Raw genomic sequence first — 15,928 nt, 5'->3', positions numbered from 1 at the left:
TAGGTTGGCAGCAGGGTGGGAACCTGAGAGGGACTTCTGACAGGACAGGAACAAAGCTGGTATGGTAGGAAGAAAAGTAGCAAGCAAAATTGGAAGGAAGTGGAAACAAAGGTGCACCAAATAGGGTCAAAACATGGAAAAATGTAAAAAAGGCAAAATTGAAGGTACTCTACTGGAATGCATGCAGCATTCGCAACAAGGTAGATGAACTGATGGCACAGATAAAAATAAACAGGTATGATCTAACTGTCGTTACAGAGACACGCCTACAGGGTGACCAAGGCCGGCAATGCTCAAGGATATTCCACATTTAAGAAGGATAGGCAAAAAGGAAAAAGGTTGGGCAGTGGTGTTCTTAAAGGACAAGATCAGTACATTAGTAACAGGATCTTAGATCAGAAGGTCAAGATGCAGAATCAGTTTGGCTGGAGTTAAGAAATAGCAAGGGGCAGCAAACTTTGATAGGAGTTATTTATAGACCAACAGTAAGGGTAATGCAGGGCACGGTATAATTCCGGAAATTAGACGTGTGTGTAACAAGGGTATTACAGTAACCATGGGGGGTTCAATCTAGCATCCGTAAACAGAAAAGTGTTTTGATTTTGTTTGCCCCTTTGTAAGTGGTGGCATTTTTCCCAGCCCCTCGGTTTAGGTATGATCCAATTTCTATTAATAACCCCACACTAAACTCGGGACAGGATGGACTCAGGAGGGTTGGTTTATTTTGCACGCTGAAACACGGGACAAGGGACACAACCTTGTCTATTTTGCACTCATATAAAGAAAAGAGGGATAGAGAAAAAAAGATTTACAGGGCAAAGACCACAGGGAAAATAATTATTGTTTCACCTGTGTCTAGAGTCCAGAGACAGAGGTCAGCAGGCTGAAAACTACTGTGGGGGGTGGAGGGGGGAAATAATTCACTTTTCCAGTAGAGAGGACTTCCACAATGAGAGGACTTCTACAACACAGACATGAGTTAGTCTTGTAGGCGGTAGTTCCAAAGCTCAGAAGTTCCAGCAGAAAAAGCGTAGCTAGGGGCCAGGCAGTCAGATCTGGACAAAGCCCCTTTTCTGTGCTGCTACTTAATAGATGGGAAGATGGCAGACTGAGCTTTGCAGCTCCATCCACAAGGCAACATTATAGGTTCCACCAGGTGCAGGTTGCGGGGGGAGGATGCCACATGACTCCCCCTCTCCACTCCGGCTTTAACAAAGGATGTGTATCCCTTTGTCTGGTCCCTGAGATTTTTAATATTCCAACCATTAACACTTAACAGGAGGTTGCAGGGTCCTTTGTCCTAGCAGATGTATCAGCTCTGATGGGCCAGGCCTGGCTTATGAAATGTTGATGGTTTCTTCTATAATTTCTTTTGAATTTGGTCTCTGCAGCCTCCAGGGACCATTAGCGTCTCTACCTTCTGAAATACATTCAGTGACTTGGCCTCCACAGCCTCTGTGGTAGAGAGTTCAATACGTTCACCATCCTCTGAATGAAGAAGTTTCTCCTCACCCAAGTCCTAAATGGCCTACCCTGTATCCTGCGACTGTGGCCCCTTGCTCTAGATCCCAAACTAGGGGAAATATCATCCCTACATTCTGTCTGTCCATCCCTGTCAGAATTTTATACATTTCAATAAGATCCCCTCTCATTCTTCTAAACTCCAGTGAATACAGGCCTAGTCGGCCCAATCTCTCCTCATACGACAATTCTGCCATCCCAGGAATCAGTCTGGTGAACCTTTGCTGCATTTCCTTTATGGCAAGTATATCCTTTCTTAGGTAGGACCACCAAAACTGCACACAATACTCCAGGTGTGGTCTCACCAAGGCCCTGTACAGCTGCAGCAAGACATCCTTGCTCCTGTACTCAAGTCCTCTCACCATGTGCCTTCTTAACTGCTTGCTGCACCTGCATGCTTGCTTTCAGTGATTGGTGTATAAGGACACCCAGGTCCCTTTGTACATCAACATTTCCCAAACTATCACCATTTAAATAACACTCTGCCATTCTGTTTTTCCTACCAAAGTGGATAACTTCACACTTATCCACGTTATGCTGCATCTGCCAGGAATTTGCCCACTCACTCAACCTGTCTAAATTGCATTGAAGCTTCTTAACACCCTCCTCATCACTCACATTCCCACCAAGTTTCATGTTGTCAGCAAACCTGGAAATATTACATTTGCTTCCCTCATGCATATCATTGATATATATTGTGAATTGCTGGGGCCCAAGCACTGATCCCTGTGGTAGCCACTAGTCACCACCTGCCACTCTGAAAGAGACCCATTTATTCCTAATTTCCATTTCTTGTCTGCTAACCAATTCTCAATCCATGGCTACATATTACCCCCAATCCCATGTGCTTTAATTTTGCACACTAAACTCTTAAGTGAGACTTTATCAAAAGCTTTCTGAAAACCCAAATACACCACATCCACTGGTTCTCCTTTATCTATTCTGTTAGTTACCTCCTCAAACACAATTTCCCTTTCATAAACCCATGTTGACTTTGTCTAATCCTGTTGATATTTTCCAAGTGTCATATTATCACATCCTTTATAATTGACTCCAGCATTTTCCCTACTCCTGAAGTTAGGTTAACTGCTCTGTAATTCGTTGATTTTTCCTTCCCTCCTTTTTTTAAAAAAAATAACGGGGTTACATTTACCACCCTCCAATTTGCTGTGACTGTTCCAAACTCTACAGAATTTTGGAAGATGATAACCAATGCATCCACTGTTTCCATGACCACTTCCTTTAGTACCCTGGGATTCAGATTATCAGGCCCTGGGGATTTATTGGCTTTCAATCCCATTAATTTCTCCAGCACTATTGTTTTAGTAATGTTAATTTCCTTCAGTTCCTCCTTCTCACTAGACCCCTGGTTCCCTAGCATTTCTGGGAAGTTATTTGTTTCTTCCTCCATGAAGACAGAACTAAGTAGTTGTTTAATTGCTCTGCCATTTCCTTGATAAGGTCCCACACAAGAGGTTACTAAACAAAATAGAGCACATGGGTTTTTAAAAAATTCATTTATGGCATGGTGGGCATCGCTGTAGAGGCCATCATTTATTGCCCATACCTCGTTACCCTTGAGAAGGTGGTGGTGAGCTCCCTTCTTGAACCGCTGCAGTCCATGTGGTGTAGTTACACCCACAGTGCTGTTAGGGAGGGAGTTCCAAGATTTTGGCCTAGCGACAGTGAAGGAACGACGATATATTTTCAAGTCAGGATGATCAGTGGCTTGGAGAGGAACTTCCAAGTGCTGGCGTTCCCATATGCCTGCTGCCCTTGTCTTTCTGGATGGTAGAGGTCATGGGTTTGGAAGGTGCTGCCCAAGGAGCCTTGGTAAGTTTCTGCAGTGCATCTTGTAGATGGTACACACTGCTGGTACCATGCATTGGTGGTGAAGGGAGTGAATGTTTGTGGATGGGGTGCCAATCAAGCAGGCTGCTTTGTCCTGGATGGTGTCAAGCTTGAATGTTATTGGAGCTGCACTCATCCAGGCAAATGGAGAGTATTCCATAACACTCCTCACCTGTGCCTTGTAGATGGTGGACAGGCTTTGGGGAGTCAGGAGGTGAGATACTCATCGCTTGATTCTCAGCCTTTGAGCTGCTCTTATATGGCTAGTCCAGTTCACTTTCTTGTCAATGGTAACCCCCAGGATGTTGATAGTGGAGGATTTAGTGATGGTGATGCCAATGAATGTCATGGGGAGATGGTTAGATTCTCTCTCGGAGATGGTCATTGCCTGGCACTTGTGTGGCACGAATGTTACTTACCACTGGTCAGCGCAAGCCTGGATATTGTCCAGGTCTTGCTGCATTTGGACAGGGGCTGCTTCAGTATCTCAGAAGTCATGAATGGTGTTGTACATTCTGCAATCATCAGCGAACATCCCCACTTCTGACCTTATGATGGAAGGAAGGTCTTTGATGAAGCAGCTGAAGATGGTTGTGCCTTGGACACTACCCTGAGGAACTCCTGCAGTGATGTCCTGGAGCTGAGACAACCGACCTCCAACAACCACAATCATCTTCCTTCCGTATGATTCCAACCAGCAGAGCGTTTCCCCCTGATTCCCATTGACTCCAGTTTTGCTCGGGCTCCTTGATGCCACACTCGGTCAAATGCTGCCTTGATGTCAGGGGCAGTCACTCTCACTTCGCCTCAGGAGTTCAGCTCTTTTGTCCATGTTTGAACCAAGGCTGTAATGAGGTCAGGAGCTGAGTGACTCTGGCAGAACCCAAACTGAGTGTCAGTGAGCAGGTTATTGCTAAGCAAATGCCGCTTGATAGCACTGTTGATGACCCCTTCTATCACTTTACTGATGATCGAGAGTAGATTTATGGAGCGATATTAAATCCGGGTTGTATGTGTCCTGATTTTTGTGTACAGGATATACCTGGGCAATTTTCCACATAGCCGGGTAGATGCCAGTGTTGAAGCTGTACTGGAACAACTTGGCACAAGACTTCAGTACTATTGCTAGAATATTGTCAGGGCCCATAGCCTTTGCAGTATCCAGTGCCTTCAGCTGTTTCTGGATATCACATGGAGCGAATCTAACTGGCTGAAGACTGGCATCTGTGATGCTGGGGATCTCCAGGGGAGGCTGAGATGAATCATCCACTCGGCACTTCTGGCTCAAGTTGTTGCAAATGCTTCAGCCTTATCTTTTGCACTGACGTGCTGGGCTCCCCCATCATTGAGGATGGAAATATTTGTGGATTGTTCTCCTCCCGTGAGTTGTTTAATTGTCCACCACCATTCACGACTGGATGTGGCAGGACTGCAGAGCTTAGATCTGATCCATTGGTTGTGGGGTCGCTTAGCTCTGTCTATCACTTGCTGCTTATGCTGTTTGGCATGAAAGTCATCCTGTTTTATAGCTTCACCAGGTTGACACCTCATTGTTAGGTATGCCTGGTGCTGCTTCTGGCACATCCTCCTGCACTCTTCATTGAACCAGGGTTGATACCCTAGCTTGATGGTAATGGTAGAGTTGGGATATGCCGGGCCATGAGATTACAGATTGTGGCTGAGTACAATTTTGCTGCTGCTGATGGCCCACAGCACCTCATGGATACCCAGTCTTAAGTTGCTAGATCTGTTCATCTATCCCATTTACCACGCCACACAACATGATGGAGGGTATCCTCAATGTGAAGACAGAACTTGGTCTCTACAAGGACTGTGCGGTGGTCACTCCTACTGATACCATCATGGACAGAGGAATTGGTGGCAGGCAGGTTGGTGAGGATGAGGTCAAGTATGTTTTTCCCTCTTGTTGGTTCCCTCACCACCCACAGCAGACCCAGTTTAGCAGCTATGTCCTTTAGGACTCAGCCAGTTCCGTCTATGGTGGTGCTACCGAGCCACTCTTGGTGATGGACATTGATGTCCTCATAGTACATTCTGTGCCCTTGCCACCCTCAGTGCTTCCTCCAAGTGGTGTTCAACATGGAGGAGCACTGATTCATCAGCTGAGGGAGGGCAGTACATGCTAATCAGCAGGAGGTTTCCTTGCACGTTTAACCTGATGCCATGAGACTTCATGGGGTCCGGAGTCAATGTTGAGGACTCCCAGGGCAACTTCCTCCCAACTATATATCACTGTGCCGCCACCTCAGCTGGGCCTGTCATGCCGGTGGGACAGGACATTCCCAGGGATGGTGACGGTGGTGTCTGGGACATGTTCTGTAAGGTACGATTCTGTGAGTATGACAACATCAGGCTGTTGCTTGACTAGCTGGTGAGATGGTTCTCCCAATTCTGGAACAAGCCCCTAGATGTTAGTAAGGGTGAGTTTTCTGCGCTTGCCATTGTTGTTTCCGGTGCCTTGGGTTGTTGCAGGGTTGTCCGTCCAGTTTCATTTGGGGGCAATGTACCGGCATGGATTCAGAATTGGTTAAAGAACAGAAAACAGTGAACATAAATTCTCAGGTTGGCAAGTGGTGTACCGCAGGGATCAGTACTTGGGCCCCAGCTGTTCACAATCTATATCAATGATTTGGAAGCGAGGACCAAATGTAATATTTCCAAGTTTGCTGATGACAAAAATCTAAGTGGGAATATGAATTACAAGGAGGATGCAAATAGGCTTCAGGGGGATCTAGACAGAATGTAATGTGGAAAAATGTGAAGTTATCCATGTTTGGTCAATAAACAAAAACATGGCACTTTTCTTAAATGGCGAGAGATTGGGAAATGTTGATGTCCAAAGGGACCTGGGTGGCCTTATTTATGAATCACTAAAAGCAAACAAAATAGTACAGAAAGCAATTAGGAAGGAAGTTAGAAGATTGGTTTTTTACTGCAAGAGGATTGGAGGATCCTGCAATCGTATGGAGTCTTGCTAGGACAGCACCCTCCTTATCCAACCTGGTATATACTTGCCGTAGAGGGACTGCAATGAAGATTCATCAAACTGATTGCTGAGATGGTGGGATTGTCCTGAGGAGAGATTGAGGAGACTGGGCCTGTATTCTCTTGAGTTTTGAAGAATGAGAAGTGATCTCATTGAAACTTACAAAATTCTTCCCAGGCTCAACAGGGTAGATACAGAAAGGACGTTTACACTGGCTAGAGGGGCTTTAAAACCAGGGGACACAGTCTCAGAATAAGGGGCAGGCCATTTAGGACTGAGATAATGGCGAATTTCTTCACTCAGAGGGTGGTGAACTTTAGAATTCTCTACCCCAGAGGCCTGTGGAGACTCAGTCATTGAGCATTTCTGGACAGAAATCAGGAAGTTTCTGGATACTAATATTATCAAGGGATATGGGTATAGTGGAGAAAAATGGGGTAGAGGTAGATGGTCACCCCTGATCTAGTTAAATGGCAGAGCAGGCTCGAGAGGCGAAATCGCTGACTCCTGTTACTGTATCTTCCATTCCTATGTATGCACCAGTACTTTACCCCAGTGTTATAATGACAACCTGTCCCTACCAGTACTGTACCCCAGTGTTATACAGAGACAGACCTGTCCCCACTAGTACTGTACCCCAGTGTTATAATGACGACCTGTCCCTACCAGTACTGTACCCCAGTGTTATACAGAGACAGACCTGTCCCCACCAGTACTGTACCCCAGTGTTATACAGTGACAGACATGTCCCCAACAGTACTGTACCCCAGTGTTATACAGTGACAGACCTGTCCCCAACAGTACTGTACCCCAGTGTTATACAGTGACAGACCCTTCCCCACCAGTACTGTACCCCAGTATTATACAGTGACAGACCTGTCCCCACCAGTACTGTACCCCAGTGTTATACAGAGACAGACCTGTCCCCACCAGTACTGTACCCCAGTGTTATACAGACAGACCTGTCCCCACCAGTACTGTACCCCAGTGTTATACAGAGACAGACCTGTCCCCACCAGTACTGTACCCCAGTGTTATACAGTGACAGACCTGTCCCCACCAGTACTGTACCCGTGTTATACAGTGACAGACCTGTCCCCACCAGTACTGTACCCCAGTGTTATAGTGACAGACTTGTCCCAACAGTACTGTACCCCAGTGTTATACTGACAGACCTGTTCCCACCAGTACTGTACCCCAGTGTTATACAGTGACAGACCTGTCCCCACCAGTACTGTACCCCAGTGTTATAGTGACAGACCTGTCCCCACCAGTACTGTACCCCAGTGTTATACAGTGACTGACCTGTCCCCACCAGTACTGTACCCCAGTGTCATACAGTGACAGACCTGTCCCCACCAGTACTGTACCCCAGTGTCATACAGTGACTGACCTGTCCCCACCACTACTGTACCCCAGTGTTATACAGTGACAGACCTGTCCCCACCACTACTGTACCCCAGTGTCATACAGTGACAGACCTGTCCCCACCACTACTGTACCCCAGTGTTATACAGTGACAGACCTGTCCCCACCACTACTGTACCCTAGTGTTATAGTGACAGAAATGTATCAATTGGCATAGTAAACCCGTGTTATACTGTGACAGACCTCAAGCAGAAGGTTCTAGATTCAAGCAGTGTGTACATAATGCAGGCTAACATTCCCAGTGTTTGTACTGGGGGATTGCTGCACTCCTGGAGGTGCTGTCTTCAGGATGAGATGTTAAAGTGAGGCACTGCCTGTCCTCTCAGGTGGACATAATAGCTCCCATGGCATTATTCAAAGAGCGGGGGTGGGGGGGGGGGGGTGGTCACAGTCTCTTGGTTTTTTATTATCCTTCAATTACTCAGTTTTTAAAAAAATCTCATTGTGGGATCTTGCTGTGTGCAGACTAACATTTCCCACGTTAAAAATGCAGTTGTTGTGAAGTGTTTTATTAGCTATGAAGCACTTGGAGATTGTGAAAGATTCTACATAAATGCAAGTTCTTACTCTTCTTTACTTAAGCTAGAATTTTAAATTCCCATCTTGGTTTCATACCAGGGGAAAGCTGGGGTTGCAGTGCTGTGATCCACTGTGAACACATTCAGACCAGTAATTGTGATGCTGAAAATCTAACACACCGAAATGGCAGATCACAGCAATAATCTGGGAATACTGACAATAACTTGCATGTACATAGCCCCTTAAGCCTTCTCCCACCCCTCATTTCCCTTCTCCCTCCCCTCCCTCCTCCCTTCTAAGGGGGAGGCAATGAGGCTGGAGAAGGGGGGGGGAGGGAGGGGAGGAGGGGAAGGGTCGATTAAGCAACCGGAAAATCCGCGGCCGAGGCTGGTGAACCTCCCCCGGGTCCGAAGAGACCCCCTAACCCCAAAGGCCGGCTCTGGTGCCGCGGCCACGCAGCTCTTGTCCCCCATTCTCCAGCCGGAGACTGACATCTGCTGCCGGCTCACGAATCCGGTCCGAGTCCCGGTGGCGAAGCTGATAACCGCCCCGCCCCGAGTTAAAGGGACCGAGTGTAACCGAGCCGGCCCCCACCCTCCCCCGGCGACACGGGCAAAGTTTGCAGAGCAAGATCCCAGCAAGAAGGAACAATCTGACCACGGCTGCGATTGGATTCTCCCCCCGATGTTGCAATGTTCAGGGGGACACTTTTCAGACAATTATTGATACTAAAAAAAAAAGTAACAAAGTTTCCAGACTCCGGGTCTGTTCGAAGTTTCAGGTTTTTGCTATTTTGCTGACACTTTTGGTTCAAACGCATCTGAACCTTTTCAAAAGCGTCTTCTCCTTGGGGGACGTTGGAATAAATATAAATCCAGCTTCAAACAATGTGAAATATACAGACACAGGGATTGCAAACATAAACACACAGAGAGAGGGAGAGGCCTGGAGGGGAGACTCTCTCCCCCCAGCCTGCGGGCTCTGCTCCGATCTGAAGCCGGTCTGAGCCTGGCACCGAGCCCGGAGTGAAGCGAACCCCGAGGAGAGGGCTTTCCACTCCGGAACCCCACAGACGACCAGCGCCAATTCCCGGAGTTTCAATGTCCTTGTCTGAGGGGAGGAAATCATTCCAGCACGTGGTGGCAGAATACAGGATTGTAGAAAAAAAAAAGAGGAATAAAAAGAGAGACAGGAAAAGGAGAGAGAGACAGAGGGACAGAGAGAGAGGGAGGGAGGGGGGTTAAATCAAAATAAAGGAAACATCATCCGACCAGGCGAGAGTGAGATGGAAGAAGGCAAAGTGCATTCATTGCTCGAAAGCATTTTGTTTCTCAGCTTCGTGTCCTCCTGCTCACAGCCCACCATGCCAATAAGCAGCAGGGTCCTCTTCCCTCTCCCTCTCCCTCCCTCTCTCTCACACACACACACACACACACACACACACACACACAGACTTTAGCCAATATTTGCAACCTTTTGTTTGAAGAAAAGACACTTTTTTTGACATCCACTAGCAAGATGGCGACTGCAGAGACAGACAGACAGACACAGACAAGACAGACAGAAAGAGCAGCCACGGGCGGCCACCAGCCACAACTCTTCCAGCCCCCAAAGTGCTCACACCGTCCACTTATCTCCTGCAGCAAGGACAAGGGTGAAGGGATAACCCCGGGGCTCAGCTAGAGGCGGCAAAATGCGGCACAGCCTCGCCGACCTGTCAACTATTTGGTCCCCTCACAACAACAATGCATCAGCAAACAGTCTGGACAACAAACAGCGGATCTCTCTGCTCCACATCAATCCAAAATTCAGCAATCCACCCAGCTCCATTGCACTGATTCCCACACACAATGGGGGGGGGGGGGGGGGAGGAGGAGGATTTACTCCACCACCGAAGAGAAAAGAACAGGTTTGAAAGGAAACTATAAACGCCAAAGGGGGTGGGGGGGGGGGGGGGGGGGTGGGGGGGGGGGGGGGAAATGTCAATGAAGCTACAGACATCCCCCCCCCGAAAGCTGCCTTAACTCTCTTAGCATCATAGGAAACATCCTGCAAACCAGGCAAGGCACTCACCTCAGAAATCATCGCCGCTCCCGAGCCCGCTTCTGAAAGAGGTGAAAGTTTCCAATTAATTATGAAAGAAAACAACAGCCAGTTACCAAAGAATAGTGACCAGTCCAAGTGGCAAATTACACACCTTAAAATCAACTTCAAAGTCCTACAGCCTGAAAGTTAAGCCTCTCCCCACCCCCACCAACCCCACCAACCCCAACTCTTTCTTTTTTTTTAAACACCAGAGCGATTAAAACGTTGCATTAGTTTGCGGAACGACTAAAAGTAATGGAAAAAGGGGAGAGAAGGGGGAGGCAGAGACGCGCCCAGTCCCAGACACACTCACTCCATTAGCAGCTACAAAGAGACTCTGTAACCAGCCCCCTTAAAATGTTTAAAGTCCTTGCTCCCCTTTCTGTATTTTTACCTGCACAAACTTGATTATTGATCTGCGATGTCATCCCTCCGGCTTCCTTGTTATCCTCCAAAGCAGAGATTAAAATAACAAAGGGGAAACACATATACCCCCAGCAGCAGGACCACTGCCTAAGCAATGGGTAAATCTCCCTCTTCACCAAAAAAAAAACTCAACACGATCCCAGCCTGTCAATGACGTCACCCAGAGCCTGGCCACACCCATCTCTGCAGGAAAGGAAAGGGGGGGCGGTTGGCGGAATGGGGGGGGGGGGAGAAAGACAAGAGGGTCCAAAACAGCCTCAAATCACTTCATAATGTTCAAAGTCTGACTAAGAATGAGACTGTATATCTTTATTTCAGTTTATAAATGATTCTAGGCCGTCCCTGATGGAATAAAGGTGTAATTTATTTACATTCCCTTTCCCATGACCCCTTCCAGTGGCATGAGGAGTGAATCGCACTTGGTATAGACCGGTCCCGCCCCCAGCCTCGTTCCCAGCGGCAGTCTATAAATAGCGCTGCTGGGGCCTACGGCCTTCAATCCGAGCCGGGCGCTCGGACCATGAGGAGGTGGGGGGCTGTGCCGATGTTTATTGTCGTTTCTTTCTCGTGGGTGAACCAAAAGGTTTCCAATTCCCTTCGGAATCTTTTTTCCGCCTTCGAGTCTAAATAACTCGACTTTTGTGATGAACCTCAAACCGCTTCCGCCCCGCCCCCCCCCCCCCCCGTCCCCATCTGCGGGGAGGTGGGCAAGGCCCGGCCTGCAGCCTCGGCCAGGGTAGAGCGGGGAGTGTGGCAGCTCCTCGTTTAATCCGTGCGCGTGGATTTGCCCCTCGGACGGTTAAACGAAGCGTTGTTAGAGCGGAGAGGCCTCCCTCCGAAAACAGGTCGTGGGTGTGGGTGTGGGTGTGGGTGCGGCATCAGAGACTCCTCAAGCACTTACCCATCGAGCCCGCCCCCCCCTCCCCCCATCCTCCTCCCCCCATCCTCCTCCCCCCATCCTCCTCCCCCCCATCCTCCTCCCCCCCATCCTCCTCCCCCCCATCCTCCTCCCCCCCCATCCTCCTCCCCCCCCATCCTCCTCCCCCTCCCCCCCCATCCTCCTCCCCCTCCCATCCTCCCCCCCCATCCTCCTCCCCCCCCTCCCCCCATCCTCCTCCCCCCATCCTCCTCCCCCTCCCCCCATCCTCCTCTCCCCCCATCCTCCTCCCCCCCCATCCTCCTCCCCCTCCCCCATCCTCCTCCCCCTCCCCCCCATCCTCCTCCCCCTCCCCCCCATCCTCCTCCCCCTCCCCCCCATCCTCCTCCCCCTCCCCCCCATCCTCCTCCCCCTCCCCCCCATCCTCCCCCCCATCCTCCTCCCCCTCCCCCCATCCTCCTCCCCCTCCCCCCCCAAACTCCTCCCCCCCCATCCTCCTCCCCCTCCCCCCCCAAACTCCTCCCCCCCCATCCTCCTCCCCCCCATCCTCCTCCTCCCCCCCCATCCTCCTCCCCCTCCCCCCCCAAACTCCTCCCCCCCCATCCTCCTCCCCCCCCATCCTCCTCCCCCCCTCCCCCCCATCCTCCTCCCCCCCTCCCCCCCATCCTCCTCCCCCCCTCCCCCCCATCCTCCTCCCCCCCATCCTCCTCCCCCCCCATCCTCCTCCCCCCCCAAACTCCTCCCCCCCCATCCTCCTCCCCCCCCATCCTCCTCCCCCCCTCCCCCCCATCCTCCTCCCTCCCCAAACTCCTCCCCCCCCATCCTCCCCCCCATCCTCCTCCCCCTCCCCCCCCCATCCTCCTCCCCCCCTCCCCCCCATCCTCCTCCCCCTCCCCCCCATCCTCCTCCCCCTCCCCCCCATCCTCCTCCCCCCTCACCCCCATCCTCCTCCCCCCCTCACCCCCATCCTCCTCCCCCCCTCCCCCCCATCCTCCTCCCCCCTCCCCCCCATCCTCCTCCCCCATCCTCCTCCTCCCCCTCCCCCATCCTCCTCCCCCTCCCCCCCATCCTCCTCCCCCTCCCCCCCATCCTCCTCCCCCTCCCCCATCCTCCTCCCCCTCCCCCCCATCCTCCTCCCCCTCCCCCCCCAAACTCCTCCCCCCCCATCCTCCTCCCCCTCCCCCCCCAAACTCCTCCCCCCCCATCCTCCTCCCCCCCATCCTCCTCCTCCCCCCCCATCCTCCTCCCCCTCCCCCCCCAAACTCCTCCCCCCCCATCCCCCTCCCCCCCATCCTCCTCCCCCTCCCCCCCATCCTCCTCCCCCCCATCCTCCTCCCCCTCCCCCCCCATCCTCCTCCCCCCTCCCCCCCATCCTCCTCCCCCCCCATCCTCCTCCCCCCCCATCCTCCTCCCCCCCCATCCTCCTCCCCCTCCCCCCCCATCCCCCTCCCCCCATCCTCCTCCCCCCCCATCCTCCTCCCCCCCCATCCTCCTCCCCCCCCATCCTCCTCCCCCCCCATCCTCCTCCCCCTCCCCCCCCATCCCCCTCCCCCCATCCTCCTCCCCCCCCATCCTCCTCCCCCCCCATCCTCCTCCCCCCCATCCTCCTCCCCCCCCATCCTCCTCCCCCCCCCATCCTCCTCCCCCCCCCCATCCTCCTCCCCCCCCATCCTCCTCCCCCCCCCATCCTCCTCCCCCCCCTCCTCCTCCTCCCCCCCCCTCCTCCTCCTCCCCCCCCATCCTCCTCCCCCCCCCCATCCTCCTCCCCCTCCCCCCCATCCTCCTCCCCCTCCCCCCCCTCCTCCTCCTCCCCCCCCATCCTCCTCCCCCCCCCCATCCTCCTCCCCCTCCCCCCCATCCTCCTCCCCCTCCCCCCCATCCTCCTCCCCCCTCCCCCCCATCCTCCTCCCCCCCCATCCTCCTCCCCCCCCCCATCCTCCTCCCCCCCTCCTCCTCCTCCCCCCCCCTCCTCCTCCTCCCCCCCCATCCTCCTCCCCCTCCCCCCCATCCTCCTCCCCCTCCCCCCCATCCTCCTCCCCCTCCCCCCCATCCTCCTCCCCCTCCCCCCCCATCCTCCTCCTCCTCCCCCCCCATCCTCCTCCCCCTCCCCCCCCCATCCTCCTCCCCCTCCCCCCCCATCCTCCTCCCCCTCCCCCCCCGCCCCATCCTCCTCCCCCTTCCCCCCCCCATCCTCCCCCCCCCATCCTCCTCCCCCTCCCCCCCCATCCTCCTCCCCCTTCCCCCCCCATCCTCCTCCCCCTTCCCCCCCCATCCTCCTCCCCCTCCCCCCCCCATCCTCCTCCCCCTCCCCCCCCATCCTCCTCCCCCTTCCCCCCCCATCCTCCTCCCCCTTCCCCCCCCATCCTCCTCCCCTTTCCATCCTCCTCTGTCCCCCTCCCTGCCTGCCTCTCCCCTCTCCCACAATCCCCCTCTCTCCCTCCCCATCGTCCTCCCCTGTCCCCCTCCTCCCCCCTTCCCTGTCCCCCTCCTCCCCCCTTCCCTGTCCCTCTCCTCCCCCCTTCCCTGTCCCCCTCCTCCCCCCCTTCCCTGTCCCTCTCCTCCCCCCTTCCCTGTCCCTCTCCTCCCCCCTTCCCTGTCCCTTTCCTCCCCCCTTCCCTGTCCCTCTCCTCCCCCCTTCCCTGTCCCTCTCCTCCCCCCTTCCCTGTCCCTCTCCTCCCCCCTTCCCTGTCCCTCTCCTCCCCCCCGTCCCTGTCCCTCTCCTCCCCCCTTCCCTGTCCCTCTCCTCCCCCCTTCCCTGTCCCTCTCCTCCCCCCTTCCCTGTCCCTCTCCTCCCCCCTTCCCTGTCCCTCTCCTCCCCCCTTCCCTGTCCCTCTCCTCCCCCCTTCCCTGTCCCCCCCCCCCCTTTCCCTGTCCTCCTCCTTCCCCCTGCCTCCCCCCCCCCCTTGCTTGCCCGTATCCCTCCATCAATCTGTAGATTTCTTCCCAAATATTTATCCAGTTCCCTCTGGAAGTTATTACTAAATCTTTGTTTGCTACACATTTTCATCCCAGATCACTCCTGGCTTGTGTAAGAAAAAATTCTTCCTTCTGGTTCTTGTACCTTATTGATCATAAAGCCAGTTTTTCCTTATTTATTATATCAAAACCCCTCAGTTGAGGCTGATTTCTGGTTTTTATTCGTGCGATCCAGTGGCAAAGCCAGCATTTGTTGCTCCATTCTTAATTGTCTCACGTCAAGGCTGACTTTCCTGCAGCTCGGAGGGAGTGCTTTTCGATGTGGTGTTAAACCGAGATCCCGTCTGCCTGTTTGGTTAGATGTAAATGAACCGTGACCACTATTTAGAAAAGGAGTAGGTTGGTTATCGCTGGGTCCTTTTAAAACTTTGTCCTTCAATCAAAAATAAATAGTAACAGAAGATGCTGGAAATATTTAGGTCCGGCAGCAGCTGTGGAGAGAAACAGAATTAATGTTTTGGGTTAATGTGACCTTTCATCAGAATTTTATAAGATCAGCTCTGATGATGGGTCACGGCTGACCTGAAATAACTCTTTTTTTATTCATTCACAGGACGTGGGCTTCGCTGGCTGGGCCCACATTTATTGCCCATCCCTAGTTGCCCTTGAGAAGGTGATGATGAGCCGCCTTCTTGAACCGCTACAGTCCACCCACAGTACTGTTAGGGAGTTCCAGGATTTTGACCCAGCGACACTGAAGGAATAGCAATATATTTCCAAGTCAGGATGGTGAGTGACTTGAAGGGGAACTTCCAGCTGGTGGTGTTCCCATCTATCTGCTGCCCTTATCTTTCTAGATGGTAGTGATTGTCAATTTGGAAGGTGCTGTTTAAGCAACCTGGGTGAATTCCTGCAGTACATCTTGTAGATGGTACACACTGCTGCCTGGATATTGTCCAGGTCTTGCTGCATTTGGACATGGACTGCTTCAGTATCTCAGAAGTCATGAATGGTGTTGTACATTGTGCAATCATCAGCGAACATCCTCACTTCTGACCTTATGATGGAAGGAAGGTCATTGATGAAGCAGCTGAAGATGGTTAGGCCGAGGACACTACCATGAGGACCTCCTGCAGTGATGTCCTGGAGCTGAGACAACTGACCTCCTACAACCACAACCATCTTCCTTTGTGCTAGGTATGTATTATGACACAGCCAATGGTAAAGACTGAGTTGTTCAAATCCCAGAGGGCAAATTGAAACAACTGTCATAATCCATTTTTGCAAGTTGTAATTTT

At 52.4% G+C, this 15,928-nt stretch overlaps 1 protein-coding gene across 1 annotated transcript in view; it reads right to left on the bottom strand.

Annotated features, from left to right (window-relative positions):
- Positions 1-10,975, bottom strand: part of LOC121287813 (PHD finger protein 23A-like) — a 67,943-nt gene extending 56,968 nt beyond the window's left edge. The window contains exons 1-2 of the mRNA XM_041205749.1: positions 10,806-10,975; positions 10,400-10,431 (exon numbers count right to left, since the gene is read on the bottom strand). Coding sequence (XP_041061683.1) covers positions 10,400-10,431; positions 10,806-10,899 — 126 coding nt within the window. The 5' untranslated portion in view covers positions 10,900-10,975. The remainder of the gene's footprint in view (positions 1-10,399; positions 10,432-10,805) is intronic.
- Between the last annotated feature and the right edge of the window lie 4,953 nt (positions 10,976-15,928).

The sequence above is a fragment of the Carcharodon carcharias genome, chromosome 2 (genome assembly GCF_017639515.1).
Source record: "Carcharodon carcharias isolate sCarCar2 chromosome 2, sCarCar2.pri, whole genome shotgun sequence".
Lineage (NCBI taxonomy): Eukaryota > Metazoa > Chordata > Chondrichthyes > Lamniformes > Lamnidae > Carcharodon > Carcharodon carcharias.
This window is presented reverse-complemented; position numbering and strand designations above follow the sequence as displayed.